The sequence below is a fragment of the Pristiophorus japonicus genome, chromosome 8 (genome assembly GCF_044704955.1).
Source record: "Pristiophorus japonicus isolate sPriJap1 chromosome 8, sPriJap1.hap1, whole genome shotgun sequence".
Classification (NCBI taxonomy): domain Eukaryota; kingdom Metazoa; phylum Chordata; class Chondrichthyes; family Pristiophoridae; genus Pristiophorus; species Pristiophorus japonicus.
In genome coordinates this window covers 35,606,888-35,631,032 of record NC_091984.1, presented here as the reverse complement: position 1 = coordinate 35,631,032, position 24,145 = coordinate 35,606,888, and the positions used below count along the sequence as shown (strand labels likewise).

Here is a 24,145-nt window from a genome sequence, read left to right as displayed (position 1 = left end):
CCCATTTATCCCAACTCTCTGCTTTCTGTTCACCAGCCAATTCTCTATCCATGTTAATACATTTCCTCTGACTCCGCGTATCTTTATCTTCTGCAGTAACCTTTTGTGTGGCACCTTATCGAATGCCTTTTGGAAATCTAAATACACCACATCCATCGGTACACCTCTATCCACCATGCTCGTTATATCCTCAAAGAATTTCAGTAAATTAGTTAAACATGATTTCCCCTTCATGAATCCATGTTGCGTCTGCTTGATTGCACTATTCCTATCTAAATGTCCCGCTATTTCTTCCTTAATGATAGCTTCAAGCATTTTCCCCACTACAGATGTTAAACTAACCAGCCTATAGTTACCTGCCTTTTGTCTGCCTCCTTTTTTTAAACAGAGGCGTTACATTAGCTGCTTTCCAATCCGCTGGTACCTCCCCAGAGTCCAGAGAATTTTGGTAGATTATAACGAATGCATCTGCTATAACTTCTGCCATCTCTTTTAATACCCTGGGATGCATTTCATCTGGACAGGGGACTTGTCTACCTTGAGTCCCATTCGCATGTCCAGCATTATCCCCCTAGTGATAGTGATTATCTCAAGGTCCTCACTTCCCACATTCCCGTGACCAGCAATTTTTGGCATGGTTTTTGTGTTTTTCACTGTGAAGACCGAAGCAAAATAATTGTTTAAGGTCTCAGCCATTTCCACATTTCCCATTATTAAATCCCCCTTCTCATCTTCTAAGGGACCAACATTTACTTTAGTCACTCTTTTCTGTTTTATATAATCGGTAAAAGCTTTTACTATCTGTTTTTTATGTTTTGCGCAAGTTTACTTTCGTAATCTATCTTTCCTTTCTTTGTTGCTTTCTTAGTCATTCTTTGCTGTCGTTTAAAATTTTCCCAATCTTTAGTTTCCCACTAACCTTGGCCACCTTATACGTATTAGTTTTTAATTTGATACTCTCCTTTATTTCCTTGGTTACCCACGGCTGGTTATCCCTTCTCTTACCGCCCTTCTTTTTCACTGGAATATATTTTTGTTGCGCACTATGAAAGAGCTCCTTAAAAGTCCTCCACTGTTCCTCAGTTGTGCCACTGTTTAGCCTGTGTTCCCAGTCTACTTTAGCCAACTCTGCCCTCATCCCACTGTAGTCCCCTTTGTTTAAGCATAGTACGCTCGTTTGAGACACTACTTTCTCACCCTTAATCTGTATTACAAATTCAACCATACTGTGATCACTCATTCCGAGAGGATCATTTACCAGGAGACCGTGTATTATTCCTGTCTCATTACACCGGACCAGATCTAAGATGGCTTGCTCCCTTGTAGGTTCTGTAACATACTGTTCTAAGAAACAATCCCGTATGCATTCTATGAATTCCTCCTCAAAGCTACCCCGTGCGATTTGATTTGACCAATCGATATGTAGGTTAAAATCCCCCATGATTACTGCCGTTCCTTTTTCACATGCCTCCATTATTCCCTTGATTATTGTCCGCCCCACCGTGAAGTTATTATTTGGGGGCTTATAAACTACGCCCGCCAGTGACTTTTCCCCCTTACTATCTTTAATCTCCACCCACAATGATTCAAGATTTTGTTCATTAGAGCCAATATCGTCTCTCACAATTGCCCTGATATCATCCTTTATTAACAGAGCTACCCCACCTCCTTTCCCTTCTTGTCTATCTTTCCGAATTGTCAGATACCCCTATATGTTTAATTCCCAGCCTTGGCCACCCTGCAACCACGTTTCTGTAATGGCCACCAAATCATACCCATTTGTAATGATTTGTGCCGTCAACTCATTTACTTTATTTCGAATGATGCGTGCGTTTAGGTGGAGTGTTTTAATACTAGTTTTTAAACCATGTTTTTTAGTTTTGACCCCTCCTGCAGCCCCTTTATATTCATACATATTGTCCCTTCCTGTCACCTTGTGGTTTACACTTACCCCAGTGCTACTCTGCTCTGTGCCTCCTACCTTTTGCATTCTTTCTTGGGGTCCTGTTCATCTGAGCTCTCACCCACTCTAACTAGCTCAGAGCCCTCTCCTGGGTTTCAAATACTCCTCGCATTGAGGCACAGAGCTTTCAGGCTTGCCTTTTTATTACACTTTGACCCTTTAGAATTTTGCTGTACAGTGGCCCTTTTTGTTTTTTGCCTTGGGTTTCTCTGCCCTTCACTTTTACTCATCTCCTTTCTGTCTTTTGCTTCTGTCTCCATTTTGTTTCCCTCTGTCTCCCTGCATTGGTTCCCATCCCCCTGCCATATTAGTTTAACTCCTCCCCAACAGCACAAGCAAACACTCCCCCTAGGACATTGGTTCCGGTCCTGCCCAGGTGCAGACCGTCCGATTTGTACTGGTCCCACCTCCCCCAGAACCGGTTCCAATGCCCCAGGAATTTGAATCTCTCCCTGCTGCACCACTGCTCAAGCCACGTATTCATCGGAGCTATCCTGCGATTCCTACTCTGACTAGCACGTAGCACTGGTAGCAATCCCGAGATTACTACTTTTGAGATCCTACGTTTTAATTTAGCTCCTAGCTCCTTAAATTCGTCTCGTAGGACCTCATCCCTTTTTTTTTTAACCTATATCGTTGGTACCAATGTGCACCACGACAACTGGCTGCTCACCCTCCCTTTTCAGAATGTCCTGCACCCGCTCAGAGACATCCTTGACCCTTGCACCAGGGAGGCAACATACCATCCTGGAGTCTCGGTTGCGGCCGCAGAAACGCCTATCCATTCCCCTTACAATTGAATCCCCTATCACTATCGCTCTCCCACTCTTTTTCCTGCCCTCCTGTGCAGCAGAGCCAGCCACGGTGCCATGAACTTGGCTGCTGCTGCCCTCCCCTGATGAGTCATCCCCGTCAACAGTACTCAAAGCGGTGTATCTGTTTTGCAGGGGGATGACCGCAGGGGACCCCTGCACTACCTTCCTTGCACTGCTCTTCCTGCTGGTCTTCCATTCCCTATCTGGCTGTGGACCCTTCACCTGCGGTAAGACCAACTTGCTACACGTGCTACTCACATCATTCTCAGCATCGTGGATGCTCCAGAGTGAATCCACCCTCAGCTCCAATTCCGCAACGCGGACCATCAGGAGCTGGAGGCGGATACACTTCCCGCACACGTAGTCGTCAGGGACACCGGAAGTGTCCCCGAGTTCCCACATGGTACAGGAGGAGCATATCACGTGACCGAGCTCTCCTGCCATGACTTAACCCTTAGATACACTTAAATTGGCAACAACAATGCTAAAGTTTACTCACTGTTATAGAAGAGAAAAAAGAAAAACTACTCACCAATCACCAGCCAATCACTTACCCCCTTGGCTGTGACGTCACCTTTCTATTTCTTTCTACTTCTTTTTTGCCTTCTCCCTGTAGCTGCACAAGCTCGCCTTTATAGGCCTCTCGCCATACATAGTCGACGTATTTACTGAAGCTTAATAAAGCATGGGCCTTATGCTAAACATCAGCAAGACAAAGGTCCTCCACCAGCCTGTCCTTACTGCACAGCACTGTCTCCCAGTCATCAAGATCCACGGCGTGGCCCTGGACAACGTGGTCCACTTCCCATATCTCGGGAGCCTCCTATCAACAAGAGCAGGCATGGACGACGAGATCCAACACTGCCTCCAGTGCGCCAGTGCAGCATTCGGCCACCTGAAGAAGTGTTTGAAGACCAGGCCTTCAAAACTGTCACCAAGCTCATGGTCTACAGGGCTGTACTAATACCCGCCCTCCTGTATGATTCAGAATCATGGACCATGTACAGTAGACACCTCAAGTTGCTGGAGAAACACCACCAACGATGTCTCCGCAAGATCCTGCAAATCCCCTGGGAGGACAGACGCACCAACATTCGTGTCCTCGACCAGGCCAACATCCCCAGCATCGAAGCACTGACCACACTTGACCAGCTCCGCTGGCAGGCCACGTAGTTCGCATGCCAGACACGAGACTCCCAAAGCAAGCGCTCTACTCGGAACTCCTTCATGACAAACGAGCCAAAAGTGGGCAGCGGAAACGTTCCAAGGACACCCTCAAAGCCTCCCTGATAAAGTAAAACATCCCCACTGACACCTGGGAGTCCCTGGCCAAAGACCGCCCTAAGTGGAGAAAACGCATCCGGGAGGGTGCTGAGCACCTCGAGTCTCGTCGCCGAGTGTGTGCAGAAATCAAGCGCAAGCAGCGGAAATAGCATGTGGCAAAACAGTCCGACCCACCCCTTCCCTCAACGACTATTTGTCCCACTTGTGACAGGGACTGTGGTTCTCATACTGGACTGTACAGCCACCTAAGAACTCATGTTAAGAGTGGAAGCAAGTCTTCCTCGATTCCGAGGGACTGCCTATGATGATGATGACGACATTAGCAAAGGAGTCTACTGTGGATAAACACAGAAAATGGGGCCCCATGAACAGGCTACCAGTAGAAACACCATAGAATCAAGAGTTCTGTACATTTGTTCATTTTAAAATGCAGGAGTTAAGGATCACTATTGTACATTCCACCAGTAGTTTTGTCTTCATTAACAACCATTATTCTATCGGAAACAGGGAATATTACGATCAGCAACATTTTAACTCACTCTGGATCCAATGTTTTCAATCCCAGGGGTCCAAGCAGCTTCTCCTCTGCAGTTTTTAAAGCTTTCCATGCTTTTTCTGGTGTGAAAAGCTCAGGGGCCTGAAATCATAATTATTGCTATAAGTAAAGCTTTATTGAAGCATTCATGTCATGTTGCATTCCTCATACCAGGGTGAGAGGTGAGCAATTGAACAGCTGGTTGGAATGGCAGTGTAAATGGTACCAAGCTCAGAATTTAAAAAACACGTAAGTGATGAGAGATCAGCCACTTATGTAATTCAAATATTAACTAGTCTCAGTCAATAATAAATGAAATTGTGGCATCTTTACTGATGCTTTTATTCTACAATGTAAAGGAATAAAGTTAATAAACATTATATTATTCTGACAAATCTGATCACTTACCACAACCATAGCTATAGTGAAGTTTGGTCTCAGTTGATAGTCACACCATGGGCTGGAAGCACCGTAACTGTCTTTATAAATGTTCCTTTTGTGGACAAGGTTGGGAGACTTTTCAAGGGGATCAAGTGGATCTTCCGAAACGAAGAAGTTATTTTCAAAGTTCTGTTGTATTTTTGTGTTCCACTCCTCATATGTAATCAAAAATTCTTTTCCTGTATAGTATAAAATAGATTTCACAATCCAATTTCGCAGGTTTAGAAAATTATATATAATTTAAAATCAAATTACAAACTTAATTTATAAACCCCTTAATGTCATGAAGCTTGCATAAATGATAGTCACTTCATTTATGAAATAAAACTGTATTTCAGACAGCTTGATGCAAATGAGTTTTTGAAAACTTTTGGTTATGTTTAACTGGGTTTGACTAACACAAGATGAAACAGGCTATTAAAATAATTGTGGTTAATAGAGTCATTTCCAATTTTGCCACCCGAGCTGAAAACTGGCAGAACAGATTTCAAAGGAATGTAAATTGTGTGGGTTCCATAACAGGTGGATGATTCACTCCACCACAGAAACTGAATGGGCCTGCACCCAAGAAAAATACTAGGAGGAATATTGGATTGAGACAATAATCCAGGAAAAAAATAATTGGCATTTGATAAAGTATGGGCTAATAAATGAAAGCCAGCATGGTTTTGTTAAAGGCAAATTTTGTTTGACTAACTTGATTGAGTTCTTTGATAAAGTAATGGTTGATGAGGATAGTGCAATTGATGAGTATATGGACTTTCAAAAGACGTTTCATAAAGAACCACAAAATAGATGTTAGCAAAAATTAAGCTGATGGGATTAAAGGGACAGTGGCAGCTTGGATACAAAATTGGCTAAGGGACAGAAAGCAGAGAGTAGTGGTGAACGACTGGTTTTCAGACTGGAGGAAGGCATATAGTGGTGATCCCCAGGGGTCAGTGTTAGGACCACTGCTTTTTTTGATATCTATTAATGACCTGCACTTCACCATACAGGGTATAATTTCTAAGAAATTCAATGTAGTAAACAATGAGAAGGATAACAACAGACTTCACGAGGACATAGACAAATTGGTGAAATGGGCAGACACATGACAGATGAAATTTAACTCAGAGAAGTGGTACATTTTGGTAGGAAGAATGAGGAGAGGCAATATGAACTAAATGGTACAATTCTAAAGGGTATGCAAGAACAGAGAGACAAATCTTTGAAGGTGTCAGCTCAAGGTGAGAAGGTTGTCAAAAAGGCATATGAGATCTTTGGCTTTATTAATTGAGGAAGAGAGAACAAAAAAGGAAGTTAGGCTAAACCTTTATATAAAAAAAAAAATTAGTTAGGTTTCAGCTGGAGTATTGTTATCAATTCTGGGCACCACATTTAGAACAGAGAAGATTAAGAGACTTGATAAAGGCGTTCAAAATCATGAATGGTTTTGATAGAGTAAATGAGGAGAAACGGTTTCCAGTGGCAGAAGGGTTGGTAACGAGAAGACAGACTTTTTTTTTTTATTCGTTCATGGGATGCGGGCATTGCTGGCAAGGCCAGCATTTATTGCCCATCGCTAATTGCCCTTGAGAAGATGGTGGTGAGTCATCTTCTTGAAGTGCTGTTAGGGAGGGAGTTCCAGGATTTTGACCTAGCAATGATATGCTTCCAAATCAGGACAGTGTCTGATTTGGAGGGGAATGTGGAGCTGGTGGTGTTCCCATGTGCTTTTTGCCCATGTCATTCTAGGTGGTAGAGTTTGCGGGTTTGGGAGGTGCTGCCGAAGAAGCCTTTGCGAATAGAGCAACAGCAGTGTGCCATTCAATAAATCAGAAGTAGGGAAAATGTTGGAATCTATTATTAAGGACGTGGCAAGAGGGTACTTAGAAATAATAATAGGATTGGGCAAGGTCAACATGGATTTTTGAAAGGGAAATCATTTTTGACAAATCTGTTGAGATTTTTTGAGGTTGTAACTAGCAGAATAGATAAGGGGGAAACCAGTGGATGTGGTGTATTTGTATTTTCACAAAGCTTTCAATAAGTTTCTACACAAGAGGTTATTAAACAAAATTAGGGCTTATGGGATTGGGGGTAATATACTAGCATGAATTGAGGACTGGCTAACGGACAGAAAACAGAGAGTCAGGATAAACGGGTCATTTTCGGGTGGGCAGGCTGTAACTAGTGGGGTACCACAAGGCTTAGGCCTCAGCTATTCACAATCTATATCAATGATTTAGATGATACAAAGCTCGGTGGGAATGTAAGTTGTGAGGAGGATGCAAAGAGACTTCAAGGGGATATAAACTGGCTAAGTGAGTGGTCAAGAGCATGGCAAATGGAAGAAAGGGCTCAAATTTCCCCAGGAGTTGCCCAGTTTCTTTTTGGAGTAAATAGCTTTTTTTGGAGTAACTTAAAAATTGCAAATTTCCCCATTTAACTTGCTCCAGTGTAAGTCAGTTAGTTAGGTTTTTTTCTAGTTTAGTTTTTTTCTCCAAAAGGGGAAGTGACCAGCCACTTACGCCTCTTTTGGTCATAGAAACAAATTTGGCCAGCTAAAAGTTACTCCAACCTAACTTAGGCCAGTGTATGTGGCCACTTTTGTAGGCACAGAAAAACCTTACCTACATTCAGCGCAGGTAGCCAGAGATTCAGAGATTGCGGGGGGGGGGGGGGAGGGGGGGGCGGGAAGGTGAGTTAGAGGATTCTAAAGCAGTAAACACTTCACAGCATCAGCACAACATCACAACATTTTCAGCACAACAACTGCACATCTTCAAAAAATAAATGAAAGATAAATCAGCTACTGAAAATGGAGGAGTCCTACCTTGCCGATTGCAGAACGCACCGGCTATCCCTCCCGCCAGGGCTAGGGGCGGCAGGCACGCATGACTGTAGGGGTGAGGGATTTTTACTTTTTACAGTTGTACCTAAATGTTGTGTGGTCCTAATGGAACATGATTCAGTCTTAATGCAAAATATCTTTTATTGGATATTTTACAATGCACTTCAACGACAACAACATCAGCAGCAACAACAGCAAAGAAAGGCTGCACCCATCCCTCACCCACATCTCGGGGAAAGTGCACTACCTCATAGGGTCGGTGATGGTCGTGGGGGGGCCCAGCTTGGGTCTCACTGGTGGCTGGTACGTGGATTGAAGGGCTGAATGGCCTACTCCTGCACCTATTTTCTATGTTTCTAGGAGTGGCATTTGAGTTTCCGGCCTTTGTGCCCTTATTGCAGAAGCTCGTTCCCTCATGGCATCTGCCATCGTTTGCACACTCTCTGAAATGCCCGCACTTAGTTCCCGTCTTAGTGCTGATATTTCTCCCAACAGTGTCGCTACCTCATCACGCACCCTACTGACGGTCGCCACGATTGATCTTTTAAGGGCATTGGTCTCCTCGCCCAATGACAGAACCTGATTAACATCTGCTGAAGGCTGCATCTCAGGAGAGACTGGTAGGCTTCTTTTTCCCCTCGCCCTGGGTCTGCTGAGTGGCACCCATCTAGCAAGCTGGTCGGTGAGGCACTGGGTGTTCCAACATGCACTTCACCACTGCCACTGGGACCCGCAACCTCGGAAGTGTGAAACCACGGAATGTCGCCGAGGAGCTCAGTGTGATGCCCTGTACTATGGACTGATCCATATCGCGATCAGCATTCTCCCATGGACCCCTCCGCCCCCCACCCGCCTTGGTCTGGAGCGCACGCATCTGGATCTTCTGGTGGATCTTCAGGATGTTAAGGATTGTCTTCTTCTTCTGCAAAATACAACAGAACAGTCAAATGATTAGCAGCTCAGGAGGGGCAGGATGGGTGACATGAGTAATCTGACGGGTAGCAGGCCAGTCAGCAGGTTGACTTGAAGGGCGTCGATGCATTTTAATGACTCACCCTCACGTGTGGGTCCAGCTTGTGCAGAGCTGATTCTTTTTCTGCAGGTGCAACTCAGCAAGGCAGCAACCCTCTGTTCCAGGGGTGATAGTTGGTGCAGATTTGGCGGCCCTCCTCCTGTTCTAAGTCTTTCCCTTTTGTTGTAGGCCAATTTCTTCTGCAAAGATGAAAATATAACTTTTCACACATGGTGTGCTTCTGATAGGTGGGACATATACAGATGGTCACATTTTCAACTGCAATTCAATTTAAAGATGAAGATATTACTTACACTCACTACTTGACCAACGTCCTGCCATTTATTTTTGCACTGGCTCCAGATCTTGCGGTTTCACCCCTGTGGAGTATTCTTCTGCAACTAGGTTCCATCTTCTTTTCATTTCCTTGGGTGAAACTTTTGTGGGGCCACTCTTAATGATATCTAGCTGCAGCCATTTCTCCTCAATGACAGTGACTAGTTTTTCCACTTCCTCATGGAGGAAATTCTTTGTTCTTGTCGCACCAGCTTGTGTCATTCATGTATTGGACTTACACTCAGGTAATATTCAAAAATCACACTTCTCACCTTTCTTCCACCTATCCAGCACTCCTTTTCACTCTCTCAGCCCCACAAAAATCACTATTTAAACCTTACCTTTATATATGGTCCATTGCCAATAATGCTGAGGCACTGAGGACGCTCTCCCTTCAATTGGCCGATTGCCAAGCTTCCTGCTCCACCTGAAACGCACATTGCGCCTGCGCGCACGCTCAAACAGACAAGCGCCCCCCTGCCGGCACTCCACGAGATGTTGAGCCCAAGCCCCGCCCCCCCTGCGCTGAGCAAGCGCAGCCGAGGCTTCACCCCCCCCCCCCCCCCCGCAGGCTCTGCAGCGTCACGCCACTGGAACCAGACGACGAGGGAGCGGCCAAAGTGGAAGGTAAATTTTCAGCGCTTTTTTTGGCTCACAAAGTTGGCGTGCCACCCCTAACTACGCTGCTCTAGGCGGCTGGGGAAATCTGAGCCCATAATGTGGAAAAATATGAAGTTATCCACTTTGACAAGAAAATTGGAAAAAGAGAGTATTTTTTAAATGGTGAGAAATGTTGGTGTCCAGAGGGTGTCCGTGTATACCGATCACTGAAAGTTAACATGCAGGTACAGCAAACAATTAAAGAAAGGAAATGACATGTTGGCCTTTATTATAAGAGGATTTGAGTATAAGAGTAAAGATGTCTTACTGCAATTATATAGGGCCCTGGTGACATCACACCTACAATTCTAGTCTCCTTACCTAAGGAAGGATACACAGGTACTTGCCATAGAGGGAGTACGAGACCGATTCCTGGGATAGGGGGCAATTGTCCTCTGAGGAGAGATTGAGTAGGCCAGGCCTGTATTCCCTAGAGCTTGGAAGAATGAGAGGTGATCTCATTGAAACATAGAAAATTCTTACAGGGTTTGACAGGGTAGATGCAGGGAGGATGTTTCCCCTGGCTGGGGAGTCCAAAACCAGGGGGTCAGAGTCTCAGAATAAGGGGTCGGCCATTTAGGACTGAAATGAGGAGAAATTTCTTCACTGAAAAGATTTTTGGAATTATTTACCCGAGTGAGCTGTGGATGCTCAGCCGTTGAGTATATGCAAGACAAGAGATAGATAGGTTTTTGAATATTAAGAAAATCAAGGGATATAGGGAAAGCGCAGGAAAGTGGAGATGAGGTAGAAGATCCGCCATGATCTTATTGAATGGCGGAGCAGGCTCGAGGGACGAATGGCCTACTCCTGCTCCCAATCCTTATGTTCTTAAGTCTGTTCCGCCATTCTATTAAATAATGACTTATCTGTACCTGAACTCTATTTATCTAGCTTTGATTCAGATCCCTTGATACTCTTTACCTCCCAAAAATCTATTGATCTCAGCCTTGAAAATTGCAATTGACCTAACAGCCACAGTTGATATAGTCTAACTGAAACATGGCAAATTATGCGGAGAGATTAATGTTCTCACCATCTTTATATGCCTTGACTCCATTGTAAGGGAACAGAGATTTTTTGTTTAGGTCCATCAACCAGCGAATAGTTGATTTACTGAGGCCAACAATTTCAACTGCAGATCCATCTCTGAAAAGTAAATAAATTTCAAATGGTCACTTTAAGAGTTTGGATACTATCTGTAGGAAAAAGATCATTGGAGAGAATATAACAACTTGCATTTATATTACTCCTTTAAAATAAAAAATGTCCAAAGAATTCAAAGATATAAAGGAAAAACAAACTCCAAGCCAAAGGAGTTGGAAGGGATTATGAGGATTTTGGTCAAAGAAGTGAGTTTTAAAGAAGCAGCAAAAGTGTTGAGGTGGCAGGGTTTAAGGAAGAAATTCCAGAGTGTGGTGCCTGAAAGCACAGCTATTAATGGTGGGGCAAATGATGGGGAGGGGAGCGGATGCACAAGAGACAGATTAGTCTATGGAACAGAATGTTTGGTGAGGCTGTTGCGATTGAGAAAAGTTATAAGGACAGCAAAGGGTGAGATACCTCAGTAATGTTTTTGGGTTGGGATGCTGGCAAGGCAGTATTTATTGCTCACCCTTAGTTGCCCTTGACATTTGAGTCAACCGCATAGTGTGTGATTGGAGTCAAGGATAGGCCAGATCGACTAGAGGTGTCAGATTCTCGTCCCTGAAAAACATGACGAAATCATCTTCTTCTTAGGCAGTCCCCCGGAATCGAGGATGACGAGCTCCTACACTGAAATGAGTTCTAAGGTGATTGATGAGATGAATGTGGTCTAGGTTTCAAACTTCATTTTAAAGGGTGGAAGATGCCTGTGCATGAATTCTTTTAACATGTGGTGGCCCTTGCACACCAACTACCACACGGACTTGACAGAGCAAGGTCTTGGTCCAATGGCAAGGGGATCCAAGACGATTGGAGACCAGGCTCTGCTGCATGGGCCTAACACACACATACCTACTGACCCCCTCCCTCAGGTCCTCTCTCTCTGGTTTTCAGAGATTGCAGTGTAGGTGAGCACGTTAATCTTGGAGCAGCTTGCGTATTTGTCCATAGATAACCGACACTGTATCCCGGGGTCCCCGGCTCCAGCACGCTGCTCTCCGTGCCCAAGCTCTGCCGCGCTTTTTCCACTCCGTTTACAGCCGCTAATCAGTTGGGTTTTAACAACCATTCAGCAGCTTTAATGGGCATTTTTTTCCGTTGCTAGCTCACATTGTATTTTTCTAAGATAGTGATCTATTATGCACATTTAAGGGTTAATTCCACGAGTATCTGCTGTTAAGGAGGGTCTCGCTTGTCTGCAGTACAAATATCAGAATTTCAGCAGGCATCCTTCACAATTTTCCAATCAGAATGTTATGAGCTTGAATTTCTGATTTGTACTGTGATGGGTTCGGCTCCCTGGTAGCAGCACAGAATCAAAAACCCATCCCTCCCATAAAATGCACCTGCCATCAAATTTTGTGTTAATCAACTACAGTTTATTTTGTTGAACTATAAAGGGGATAAATATCAGCCAGGGCTCCCATTCTGATGGCTGCCCAGCAACCCAGCCAAGTGTGGTGGCTAGCTTAACACTCACTGTCTAGGTTCAGGCTACCTCGGTGAGATATCGGAGTAAAGCCAGGGCTCATGGTGCTCTGTCTCAACAACAGCCAGGGCCTAGAGAAGGAGACCTTGCCCCAACCTTCAACAGCAGTGACTACTAAATGTTTCAGAGGCACAATATAAAATAAAAATGGATGTGAAACAAAAGGAGGTGTTGTGCTCAAAAGCTTAATCGAAGAGGTGAGTTTTAAGGAGGCTCTTAAAGGAGGAGAGGGAGATGGAGAGGCAGAGAGGTTTAGGGAGGGAATTCCAGAGCTTAGGGCCTAAATGGCTGAAGGCACGGTCGGCAATTGTAGGGTGAAGGAAGTAAAGGATGCACAGGTGGCCAGAGTTGGAGGAATGCAGTTCTGAGGGTTCCAGGGCTGGAGGAGTTTATACAGATAGGGAGGGGTGAAACCATGGAGGCATTTGAACACAAGGAAGATTTTTAATTAATTATTATTATTTTTTTTAAATCGAGGCATTGGTGGATCGGGAACCAATGTAGGTCAGCGAGCATTGGTGTGCTGGGTTAATGGGGTTTAGTGCTAATTAGAGAATATGTTCAGCAGAGTTTTGCTGAGTTAAGTTTATGGAGGATGGAAGATCGGAGGCCGGCCAGGAGAGTATTGCAATAGTCGAGTCTGGAGATACAAAAGCATGAATGAGAGTTACAGCAGCAGATTGGCTAAGGCAGGCATGGGGACTGTCGCTATTAGCAAGATGGAAGTAGGTAGTCTTGGTGATGGAGAAGATATGGGGTCGGAAGCACAGCTCAGGGTCAAGTAGGATGCTGAGGTTGCAAACAATCTGCTTCAGTCTGAGTCTGTAGTCATGGAATGGGATGGAATCGGTGGCTAGGGAATGGTGTTTGTGGTGAAGAACGAAGACATTGGCTTCAGTCTTTCCATTGTTAAACTGGAGGAAACTTCGACTCATTCAGAACTGGCTGCCAGACAAGTAGTCTGACATCACAAAGGCAGTGGAGTGTTTGAGAAATGTGGGTGAGGTAAAGCTGGACATGTGTCAAATCGGAGGCATTTTCAAATGATGCCATTGAGGGGTAGCATAAAGATGAAACATAGGAGGGGGCTAAAGATAGATCCTTGGGGGACTCGAGGTAACGATGCAGAAGCGTTGAGATTATCTGGTTACGACTGAAAAGATAAGACTGGAACCAGGAGAGGGAAGTCCCACTCAGCTGGACAGAAGAGAGGCATTCGAGGACACTGTGGTCAATCGTGTCACAGGCTGTAGACAGGTTAAGAAGGATGAGGAAGTATAGTGCATCAGTCACAGGTGTCATTTATGGCTTTGTTAAGGGCCATTTCAATACTGTGGGAGGGGTGCAAAACTGATTGGCGAGATTCATACATGGAGTTTCGGGAAAGATGGGCACAGATTTGAGAGGTGATAACATGTCAAAGACTTCGAGGAAGTTTAAAGAAGCAGTAGTTTGCAAGGGCAGAGGGGTCAAGGATAGTTTTTTTTTTGAGGAGGCGGGGTGAGGATGGCAGATTTGAAAGCGAGAGGGACAGTGCCCAGGAAGGAAACCGTTTACAATATCAGTTAGCATGGGGGCCAAGAAGGAAAGTTGATTAGTCAGCAGTTTAGTAGTACTATGATGATTAGTAATAGGGTCGTGAGAGCAGGAGGTGGGTCTCAGGGATAAGGTGAGCTGGGGGGGGGGGGCTGGCATGAGGGGAGATAGGAGGGAAACTAGAGAATGATGCAGTACACAAGTGCCTAACCAACACCATTGCAATAGCCTCTGTTGGAAAGCAAATGCAATTAATTCAGTCGACCGAGGCAACTTGAGAGTCCTGAAGGTCTTTGGACCTTCCCTAGTGGATTGGCCCTCGAATAGCAACATTCTTGAACACATTTTTGTGGAGAGTAACATCATTGTCACTGTTGTCTTAACTATTGTGAAAATGTTTTTGTTACTAAATTTTGAGTTTCAGGAAATGCAAAGGTAAAATTAATTTTTATGAACATTTACAATATTGTTTTAGTAGGGTCACAAAAATGGTTGCTGGAAACAAAATATACAATTAAAAAACAAACTCGGTCAGTTATTTGGAGCTCAATATTTTCAATTTCATTTTACTGAAACTTTTACCTTGGTGTAGCTGGAATTCCTTTGTTTTGAGCTATTTCACTTTCTCCCATTTTGTCCATCCATGTGCCACAGTTGTATCGCTGTCCTCCAAACACAAAACCTGTTTCTAGGTTTACGCCTATAGCAACATTGAAACCTATGGGAAAAATAAACCCAATCACATTATATATAATGTCTCAGCACTGGCCATTCATTTAAAAATGGCTCATTGCATTATTTGCAGTACAGTGTGCAGGCATTGGAAATATAGCTTAAATACCTTCATCTTTCATGTGCGAGTCCATATGAGGCCCAGCATTTCTTTCTCTGTACTGTACCCCTTCCATATGGCGCTGCATGGCCTCCTGAATGACATCATGTAGGGGTTGATCCTGGTCAAAAAGATATCCCACAATGTATTCATTGGAACATTTACAAAAAAATGTTTTAAAAGAAAAAGAAACAAATATTACGTTATGTTAAATTAAATCCCTGCACAAATAATTTTTCCTTTTTATTATTAGTTAAACTTCCTACTCTTGACAGTTTAAACAAGTCCCCATCAAAAGACATTGGCCCAGATTTTATAGTTAGCGGCAAACGAACGGCGCTAGTCGTTCATTACACTTACAATTGCACAGAGACTCTCTGTGGGCTTTTGCATTGAAACTTGCAGCTATTAGAAATCAAACACAGTGTGGCAGCCTCTACAAGGGATCTAGGGCCTGTGTGAACAGGACAGGCAAGTGTGTGTCTACTTAACCAGATTGAAGAATCCTTACTGGACACTTCTTTACGAAACCAGGAAGTGCAAGTTAGAATAGTTAATTCAATGTCAAATCATGTACAGAACGCAAAATAAAGAGAGGGAAAAAAGATGGGATTAAGAGGCAGAAATAAGAGACAAAGAAAAAGTATTTTTTTTATCTCCAGCAATAATTAAAATCTGTAGGAATGAGACTACACACTTGTAAGTGTTAATTTTCAGTGCCAGAGATATTGTTTGGCAGTAATTAAGACTTATCACGATGTTAAAAATTCACTTACACTTGAATGGAAAAGCCTTAACTTTTAGATTAGTTTAGTGGATATCTAGTGGATAAGTACAGCAACTTCACACTGTTCCATGTATTTGAATGCAGAGTCTCTGGGTGAGATACCGGAAAAAGCGAAGCTTCTGAAGGAGCAGGGCAACTCAGACAGCAACTTCCTGATTTCTGGGTTTAACTACCCCTGTGCTGAAAGTTGCTGTCCGATTTATTCTTTAATAACAGTGAGCGCTGATAACTTCACCATTATTTTTACCACAAAATCTGGGCCATCATTGCAGAACAGGAGACTATTGCAATTCTGAGCCAAACATCTACACTGCCTACAATGCCGCCTATCTTTGTGTCATCAGCAAATTTGGATATGTGGCTTTCTATGCCATCATCCAAGTCGTTAATAAATACAGTGAATAATTGAGGCCCCAACACAGATCCCTGCGAGACATCACTACTCACATCTTGCCAATTAGAGTACCTGCCCACATTCCCATCTTAATTTCCTGCTGCTCAGCCAATTTCCTATCCAGGTCAATAATTTGCTTTCAATTCCATGGACTTCAACCTTAGTTAACAGTCTCTTATGAAGGACTATCAAATGCCCATGAGGGACTTTATTAAATGCCTTCTGGAAGTCCATATAAACAACATCCATAGACATTCCCCGTCCACTACTTTAGTCACCTCTTCAAAAAATTCAATCAAGCTGGTCAGGTATGACCTACCTTTCACAAATCCATGCTGGCGTCTGATCAGCTGAAAATTTTCAAGGTGTTCAGTCACCCTATCCTTAATTATATACTCTAGTAATTTCCTGACAACAGATGTTAGGCTAACTGGTCTATAATTCCCTGGTTACCCTCTCTCGCCATTCTTAAATAGCGGAGTGACATGCGCAAGTTTCCAATCAAAAGGGCCGGTTCCTGAATCGAGGGAACTTTGGAAGATTATAGTTGGGGCATTTGCAATGTGCTCAGTTATTTCCTTTAAAATCCTGGGATGGAAACCATCTGGTTCTGGGGATTTGTCACTCTTTAGTGCCATTATTTTCTTCATTACTGTTAATTTGCTTATATTAATTTTATTGAGTACCTGTCCCTGATTCAATATTAGTTTCCTTGGGATTTCTGGCATGCTATACTCTTCCTCTTCTGCAAATACTGACGCAAAGTAATTATTCAACTTGTCCGCCATTTCCTCATCAGTAGCAATATCACGGTTAAAAGTTTTCAAGGGGCCAACATTGCACCTGACCACCCTCTTTTTCTTAATATAATTGTAAAAATTCTGTGTGTTGCTTTTGATCGCCCTTGCACGCTTCTTTTCATACTCCCTTTTGGTAGATCTGGCTACCTGTTTTGTCACCTTTTTCTGTTCTTTGTATCTTTCCCATTCACCAGGATCTGTGCTATTTTATGCATTTTTGTATGTTTTTTTTTAAATGAAAGATTTATGCTGTCTCTTACCTCGTTAGCCACCCATGGCTGTTTTTCTTGGCAAGTAGAGCTCTAGCCCTCAGGGGTATAACCTGGTTCTGTATCACGTTAAATTATTTTTTAAACACCTCCCACTGATCTTCTGTCATCTTACCCATTAACCGATTTGCTCAGTTTACTGTGGACAGTCCCGGTCTCATCCTGTTGAAGTCAGCCTTACTTATATTTAGAATCTTAGCAGATATTTCGCGTTTCTCCCTTTCAAACACTACATTGAACTCGATTATGTTAGGATCGCTATTAGATAAATGTTTACGCACTATTAGGCTCTTAGCTAAATCTGGTTAATTACTCATTACTAAATCTAATATGGCATGCCCGCTTGTTGGTTCTGGGACATATTGTTGTAGAAAACTATCCCGGACACACTCAAGAAATTCACTACCTTTCTGACAAGTGCTAGTCTGTTTATTCCAATCTATATGAAAGTTAAAATTCCCCATTAAAACCACTCTGCCTTTGCTACACGCTTGCCTAATCTATGCATTTATACTGTCTAGCACTTCACAGCTGCTGCCAGGGGGCCTATACACAACTCCCACTACAGTCTTAAATCCTTTCCTATTTCTTAATTCTACCCATCAAGTCTCCACTACCTACTTACCTCTCGTTATATCCTCTCTTATCACTGAAGTGATTTCATCCTTAATTACTAAGACTACTCCTCCCCCTGCTACCATTTTACCTATCTTTGCTGTCGACTTTATACCCTGGTATATTTAGTTCCCAATCCTGACCATCTTGCAGCCATGTCTCAGTAATGCCTACCAGGTCATACCCTCAAAGTTGAATTTGCGCCCGCAGTTCATTCAATTTATTCCTTATACTTATTGCGTTTGTATAAAGACAAGTCAGGTTTTTGAATGGAAAGTTATTATTCTCAGGCTATTGAACAGAAAATAAAAAGGTGAGATTTTGTACTGTTCTATTTAACCACCATCTTGTACGAAGAAACAAGTTATGACCTTTAATTAAAGCTCATTTACTCCTACTGAAGTTGAATCCTAAGATAAAAGATGAAGGTCTAAAATAGTAAAGCAAATATCCTGAAGTAATGATTCCCCACCAGCAGAGGTGAAAAAAGCCCTTTGTAATTACAAATATTTGCCACTGCAGAAAGAAAGTCACTTGCGCCATAGTTATACATTGCTGCAAATTTTAAAACAAAGTAAACAATTACCTCAACGCCTGGAGAAACAGCTTGAGATTGATCAGTCGGATACAGTCGAGATACAGGACATTTGAGAATTTCCACTCCCTTCTCAACAATGTTACAGTAATCCTGGAGACATTGAAGCCACCACCAGACAGCATCTCTACAATTGTATCGTGCATATATTCCATGCCCAAGTAGATTTGGAATTAGGCCATGTCGTAGAGTGCTAGCAACTGCAAGGATTACATTCCTGCAATCAAATTAAATAATTTGAGAAGTGAAATTACTCCAGATTTTTGTTTTAAAAAGACAACTAATTTACATTAATACAAAAACACAATTGCAAAACATCTGAAATCTCAAATGTAGGTCACCCAAGACTGACTTGACTTTAGCACTTGGATCACATGAAAGTTCGATACCTGTTGAATGAAGAATGCGCGATCAAACAATGGACTCACACCTAATGGCTTTGACAAATAAAGTCTGATAATAGATTTTTTTTAAACTCAAAATACTGCAGATGCTGTAAATCTGAAATAAAACCAGAAAATGCTGGAAACACTCAGCAGGTCAGGCAGCATCTGTGGAGAGAGAAACCGAGTTATCTTTTCAAGTTGATGACCTTTCATCAGAACCTGATAATAGATAAATTTGCTTGCCTGAAATAAGGTAAATAGTAGATGTGTAAGGCTGTAGAGAAAGTAAGATTTGGAGAAGCATCATCATACAGTGCATATTGAGACAGAGATCTTACACTACGATTGCATGCTTAGTTGAGAGGTGGTGGGCTGATATTCCCAGTGTCTTGCATGAATCGATGTATAAAGAGATGCACTCCCTTAGGGATTCCTCTACTGCGACTGAAAATAGGACAGAAATCTCAAACCCGAGAAGGAGATTTGCCACTGGGTCACTTTTAATGATTAAAGAGCCCCGAACTATTGAATAGAGTGGCTCAATAATCGTGCATGGATATACCTCTGGCGTGAGATTGGGCAAGTGGCAATTGGAATCCAATGCTGCTGCCACCACTTGTGCCTCCAGGACAATGGGTCCCTTCTTTTATTGCATCTTGCTTCAAAGGTTGTTTCCTCAGTATCTACAACAGATCACTTTGTGGGTGGCTAACTTGACTTTTAGTTAAGTCTATTTCCAAATTGTAGTTATCCTGGGATAACCAGAGATTTTTTTGAACACTTAACTAGTGTGTCATGTTTATATTCTTTAATTCACTGCCAATTCTCCTTTAGGATTACCTACTGAAGATCTGTTTCTCTCTTTGGTGCAATTAAAAAAAAATGCTGCTCATCTATGATCTCTTCCAGTTCTGATGAGGGGTTTACACTTCAAATGTTCTCATCTGTTCTCTTGACAGATGCTGCCTGATCTACTGAACGTTTCCAGCATTTTATGTTTTTGTTTTAACGGGTTTCAGAATTAGGATGTACAAGTTCAATCAGGTCAAAGCAGCAAATACAAACTCATTTCACAATGCAGATGTTTAGGATCATTTTTCTAAGCTCACTAGTATCGGAAAATTGATTCTAGTTAAGTGCAGGCAATGTGTGACTTAAAATCTTATGTGTGTGTTCCATTGCTCCTTTGCCTTTTGCAGGCTCAATCAACATTGTCCTGGCAAAAAGGACAGTAATGAGTAGCCTGGGTGCAAAGTGGAATCTCAGCTCACTTTCAGAAAACAAAACAAAATTTAGGAGAAAAAAAGACAAATGTGATCAGGAAAAATATTGAAGGGTACAAAGAAGAGCAGAGAAATGGGTTTAGTGTAGACAGTTCCATTGTGGAGATAGCACTGGTACAGCACGATGGGAAGAATAACCTTCTTCAGTGCTGACATTTCTAGGATTCTGTGACATGATCACTTCTTACCTGGCCTCTAGGTGGCGTCCTGTAACCAGCAGTAGACCACGGAGAGAAATGAACGTATCTCTACCCCAACAGCGGAATAAACCAGCAGAAAAATGTGGCAGCCCTTAATAAGAAATTTGAAAATTTTAATTAGAAAAGAGATGGAATTGCAAAATAAAAAAGCCCCAATGGCTTTTTAGTAAAACAATGTAAAAGAAAATTATACAGTGGCATTTAGAGAGGCTTCCTGTTCACAGGTAAATTATAAATATTGCAAGTTATATAAGAGGGCACAATGTAAATTTCTACAAAAAGCATTTGTGAGTGGAACTCTGTACTCATTACAAGTGTGCTTTAGAGTCATAATGCTGAATAATACTTCCCCTTTGAAAAGTTCAATCATTTTGGTATAGAGGATACAAAACTAGGTAAATCTGGAAAAGTGAAGACCATCTACACAAGCCTTGTTTCTTTTGGAGTATGTTTTTTTTAAATTTTGAGGCTAGTTATAAAAGAACAGGAAAGTTTGGAGGTTTCAGGTTTACTGAAATTCCTGAATTGCAGCTCTGTGTAAAAACATTGCAATAAAATCTCGAATACCTTTAAAATTTAAATATTTGATGAGAAGCTGCATTCACTTACCAGCTGCTAAAGAAACGCAGCACTGTTCCTTCTCACCAGTAATGTAATTCAGTCTATATGGAACACCTTGCAGACAAGGAGACAGCTGGGGAAGAGCAGGAAATCTTCCCACTCCACACATCTGTAGCGAACTCAAAGCAAGCTGCTTCACAAATGTTGATCCATTCTGCACAAAGCTATAAGAATAAAATAAAATCAGTAGAATCATAGCAATGGTAAATCAATAACATTTTTCCTCTTGTAAATACGTTCACTCCTATCTCTCCTATCCTTCTGCAACTCCCACTCCTAGCCTTCTATTAAAAAAAGTTAAGTACATTTGAGGATCAACCAGCAGAGTCATGGCTGGTAATCAAACCCACAACGAGCTAAACAAGTGGGTCACCCAGTAAAACCGTATTCTTTGCCACCGTACTCTGGAACAGAGAAGTTAAAGTCAAATTTCACTCAACTATACTCTAAATCTGCTAAAGAACAAATGCTCTTTTCACAACCCGAGGACAGCCAATGAAACACAGCAGCCAAGTTACGCGCAGCAAGGTCCCAGAAAGACCAATGAGATAAGTAACCAGATAGATATGTCTTTAGTGCTGTTGGTTAGGAATAAATGTTTTTGTCATATTCCTTTTTGCACCTCCTATCAATTTCTTCGTATTCCTTTGTTGCTTTTTATGGCTCTTCTAGTCCGCTGAATTTCCACTTTTACTTGTGAAAGACTTTTTCTTCAGCTTGATACTTTTTCTTAACCTCATTTGTTGACCATGGTGGCATAACTATACAAATGGAGCCGTTGCCTTTTAGGGTTAGTGAAACCTGTAAATTAGGGACACCCAAGGGACTTGTATCAGGTGTCCTTTATTTGCAGGAATCCTTATTTTCAAAATGGTTAATGTATGTACTGTAAACTGGATGAGCCAAATCTCCTGGAATAAACTGTACCTCCCACAGCATTCCTTCTTTATTTTGGCCTCACCTGGGATTATGGCTAATTCTGGAGCCCTGTCAGCAGGGATGCGATTTCAGTTCATTTTCTGTACTTTGGTTTTCATAGAAACATAGAAAATAGGTGCAGGAGTACGCCATTCGGCCCTTCGAACCTGCACCACCATTCAATATGATCATGGCTGATCATGCAACTTCAGTACCCCATTCCTGCTTTCTCTCCATACCCCTTGATCCCTTTAGCCATAAGGGTCACAGCTAACTCCCTTTTGAATATATCTAATGAACTGGCTTGAACAACTTTCTGTGCTAGAGAATTCCACAGGTTCACAACTCAGTGAAGTTTCTCCTCATCTCGGTCCTAAATGGCTTACCGCTTATCCTTAGACTGTGACCCCTGGTTCTGGACTTCCCCAACATCGGGAACATTCTTCCTGCATTTAACCTGTCCAATGCCGTCAGAATTTTATATGTCTCTATGAGATCCCCTCTCATTCTTCTAAATTCCAGTGAATATAAGCCGAGTCTATCCAGTCTTTCTTCATATGTCAGACCCGCCATCCCGGGAATCAGTCTGGTGAACCTTCACTGCACTCCCTCAATAGCAAGCATGTCCTTCCTCAGATTAGGAGACCAAAACTGTACACAATATTCAAGGTGTGGCCTCATCAAGGCCCTGTACAACTGCAGTAAGACCGCCCTGCCCCTGTACTCAAATCCTCTCACTATGAAGGCCAACATGCCGTGTGCCTTCTTCACCGCCTGCTGTACCTGCATGCTAACTTTCAATGACTGATGTACCATGACACCCAGGTCTCGTTGTACCTCCCCTTTTCCTAATCTGTCACCGTTCAGATAATATTCTGCCTTCTTATTTTTGCCACCAAAGTGGATAACCTCACATTTATCTACATTATACTGCATCTGCCATGCATTTGCCCACTCACCTAACCTGTTCAAGTCACCCTGCTGTCTCTTAGCATTCTCCTCACAGCTCACACTGCCACCCAGCTTAGAGTCATCTGCAAACTTGGAGATATTACATTCAATTCCTTCGTCTAAATCGTTAATGTATATTGTAAATAGCTGGGGTCCCAGCACTGAATCTTGAAGTACCCCACTAGTCACTGCCTGCCATTTTGAAAAGGACCAGTTTATTCCTACTCTTTGCTTCCTGTCTGCCAACCAGTTCTCTATCCACATCAATACATTAGCCCCCATACCATGTGCTTTAATTTTGCACACAAATCTCTTGTGTGGGGCCTTGTCAAAAGCCTTTTGAAAGTCCAAATACACCACATCCACTGGCTCCCCCTTGTCCACTCTACTAGTTATATCCTCAAAAATTCTAGATGATTTGTCAAACATGATTTCCCTTTCATAGATCCATGCTGACTTGGATCGATCCTGTCACTGCTTTCCAAATGTGCTGCTATTACATCTTTAATAATTGATTCCAACATTTTCCCCACTACCGATGTCAGGCTAACAGGTCAATAATTCCCTGTTTTCTCTCCCTCCTTTTTTAAAAAGTGAGGTTACATTAGCTACCCTCCAATCCATTGGAACTGATCCAGAATCAATAGAATGTTGGAAAATGACCACCAATGCATCCACTATTTCTAGGGCCACTTCCTAAGTACTCTGGGATGCAGACTATCAGGCCCTGGGGATTTATCGGCCTTCAATCCCATCAATTTTCCTAACACAATTTTCCTGACTAGTAAGGATTTCCTTCAATTCCTCCTTCTCGCTCGACCCTCGGTCCCCTTGTTTTTCCGGAAGGTTATTTGTGTCTGCCTTAGTGAAGACAGAACCAAAGTATTTGTTCAATTGGTCTGCCATTTCTTTGTTCCCAATTATAAATTCACCTGATTCTGGCTGCAAGGGACCTACATTTGTCTTCACTAATCTTTTTCTTTTCACATATCTATAGAAGCTTTTGCAGTCAGTTTTTAAGTTCCTGCAAGCTTACCCTCGTACTCTATTTTCCCCCTCCTAATAAAACCTTTTCTCCTCCTCTGCTGAATTCTTAATTTCTCCCAGTCCTCAGGTTTTCTGCTTTTTCTGGCCAATTTATATGCCTCTTCCTTGGATTTAACATTATCCCTAATTTCCCTCATTTGAGTCACCTTCCCCGTTTTTTATTTTTACGCCAGACAAGGATGTACAATTGTTGAAGTTCATCCATGTGATCTTTAAAGGGCTGCCATTGCCTATCGACCATAAAAGCCTTTAAGTAACATTCGCCAGTCTATCCTAGCCAATTCACTTCCCATACCATCGAAGTTACCTTTCTTTAAGTTCAGGACCCTAGTCTCTGAATTAACTGCGTCACTCTCCATCTTAATGAAGAATTCTACCATATTATGGTCACTCT

At 42.5% G+C, this 24,145-nt stretch overlaps 1 protein-coding gene across 3 annotated transcripts in view; it reads right to left on the bottom strand.

Annotated features, from left to right (window-relative positions):
- LOC139268468 (glycogen debranching enzyme-like) overlaps positions 1-24,145 on the bottom strand; it is a 143,079-nt gene that overhangs the window by 5,670 nt on the left and 113,264 nt on the right. For all 3 annotated transcript variants that reach the window (XM_070886668.1, XM_070886669.1, XM_070886670.1), the window contains exons 24-31: positions 20,824-20,999; positions 20,203-20,305; positions 18,337-18,562; positions 14,895-15,006; positions 14,636-14,771; positions 10,919-11,031; positions 5,006-5,217; positions 4,602-4,699 (exon numbers count right to left, since the gene is read on the bottom strand). In XM_070886668.1, coding sequence (XP_070742769.1) covers positions 4,602-4,699; positions 5,006-5,217; positions 10,919-11,031; positions 14,636-14,771; positions 14,895-15,006; positions 18,337-18,562; positions 20,203-20,305; positions 20,824-20,999 — 1,176 coding nt within the window. The remainder of the gene's footprint in view (positions 1-4,601; positions 4,700-5,005; positions 5,218-10,918; positions 11,032-14,635; positions 14,772-14,894; positions 15,007-18,336; positions 18,563-20,202; positions 20,306-20,823; positions 21,000-24,145) is intronic.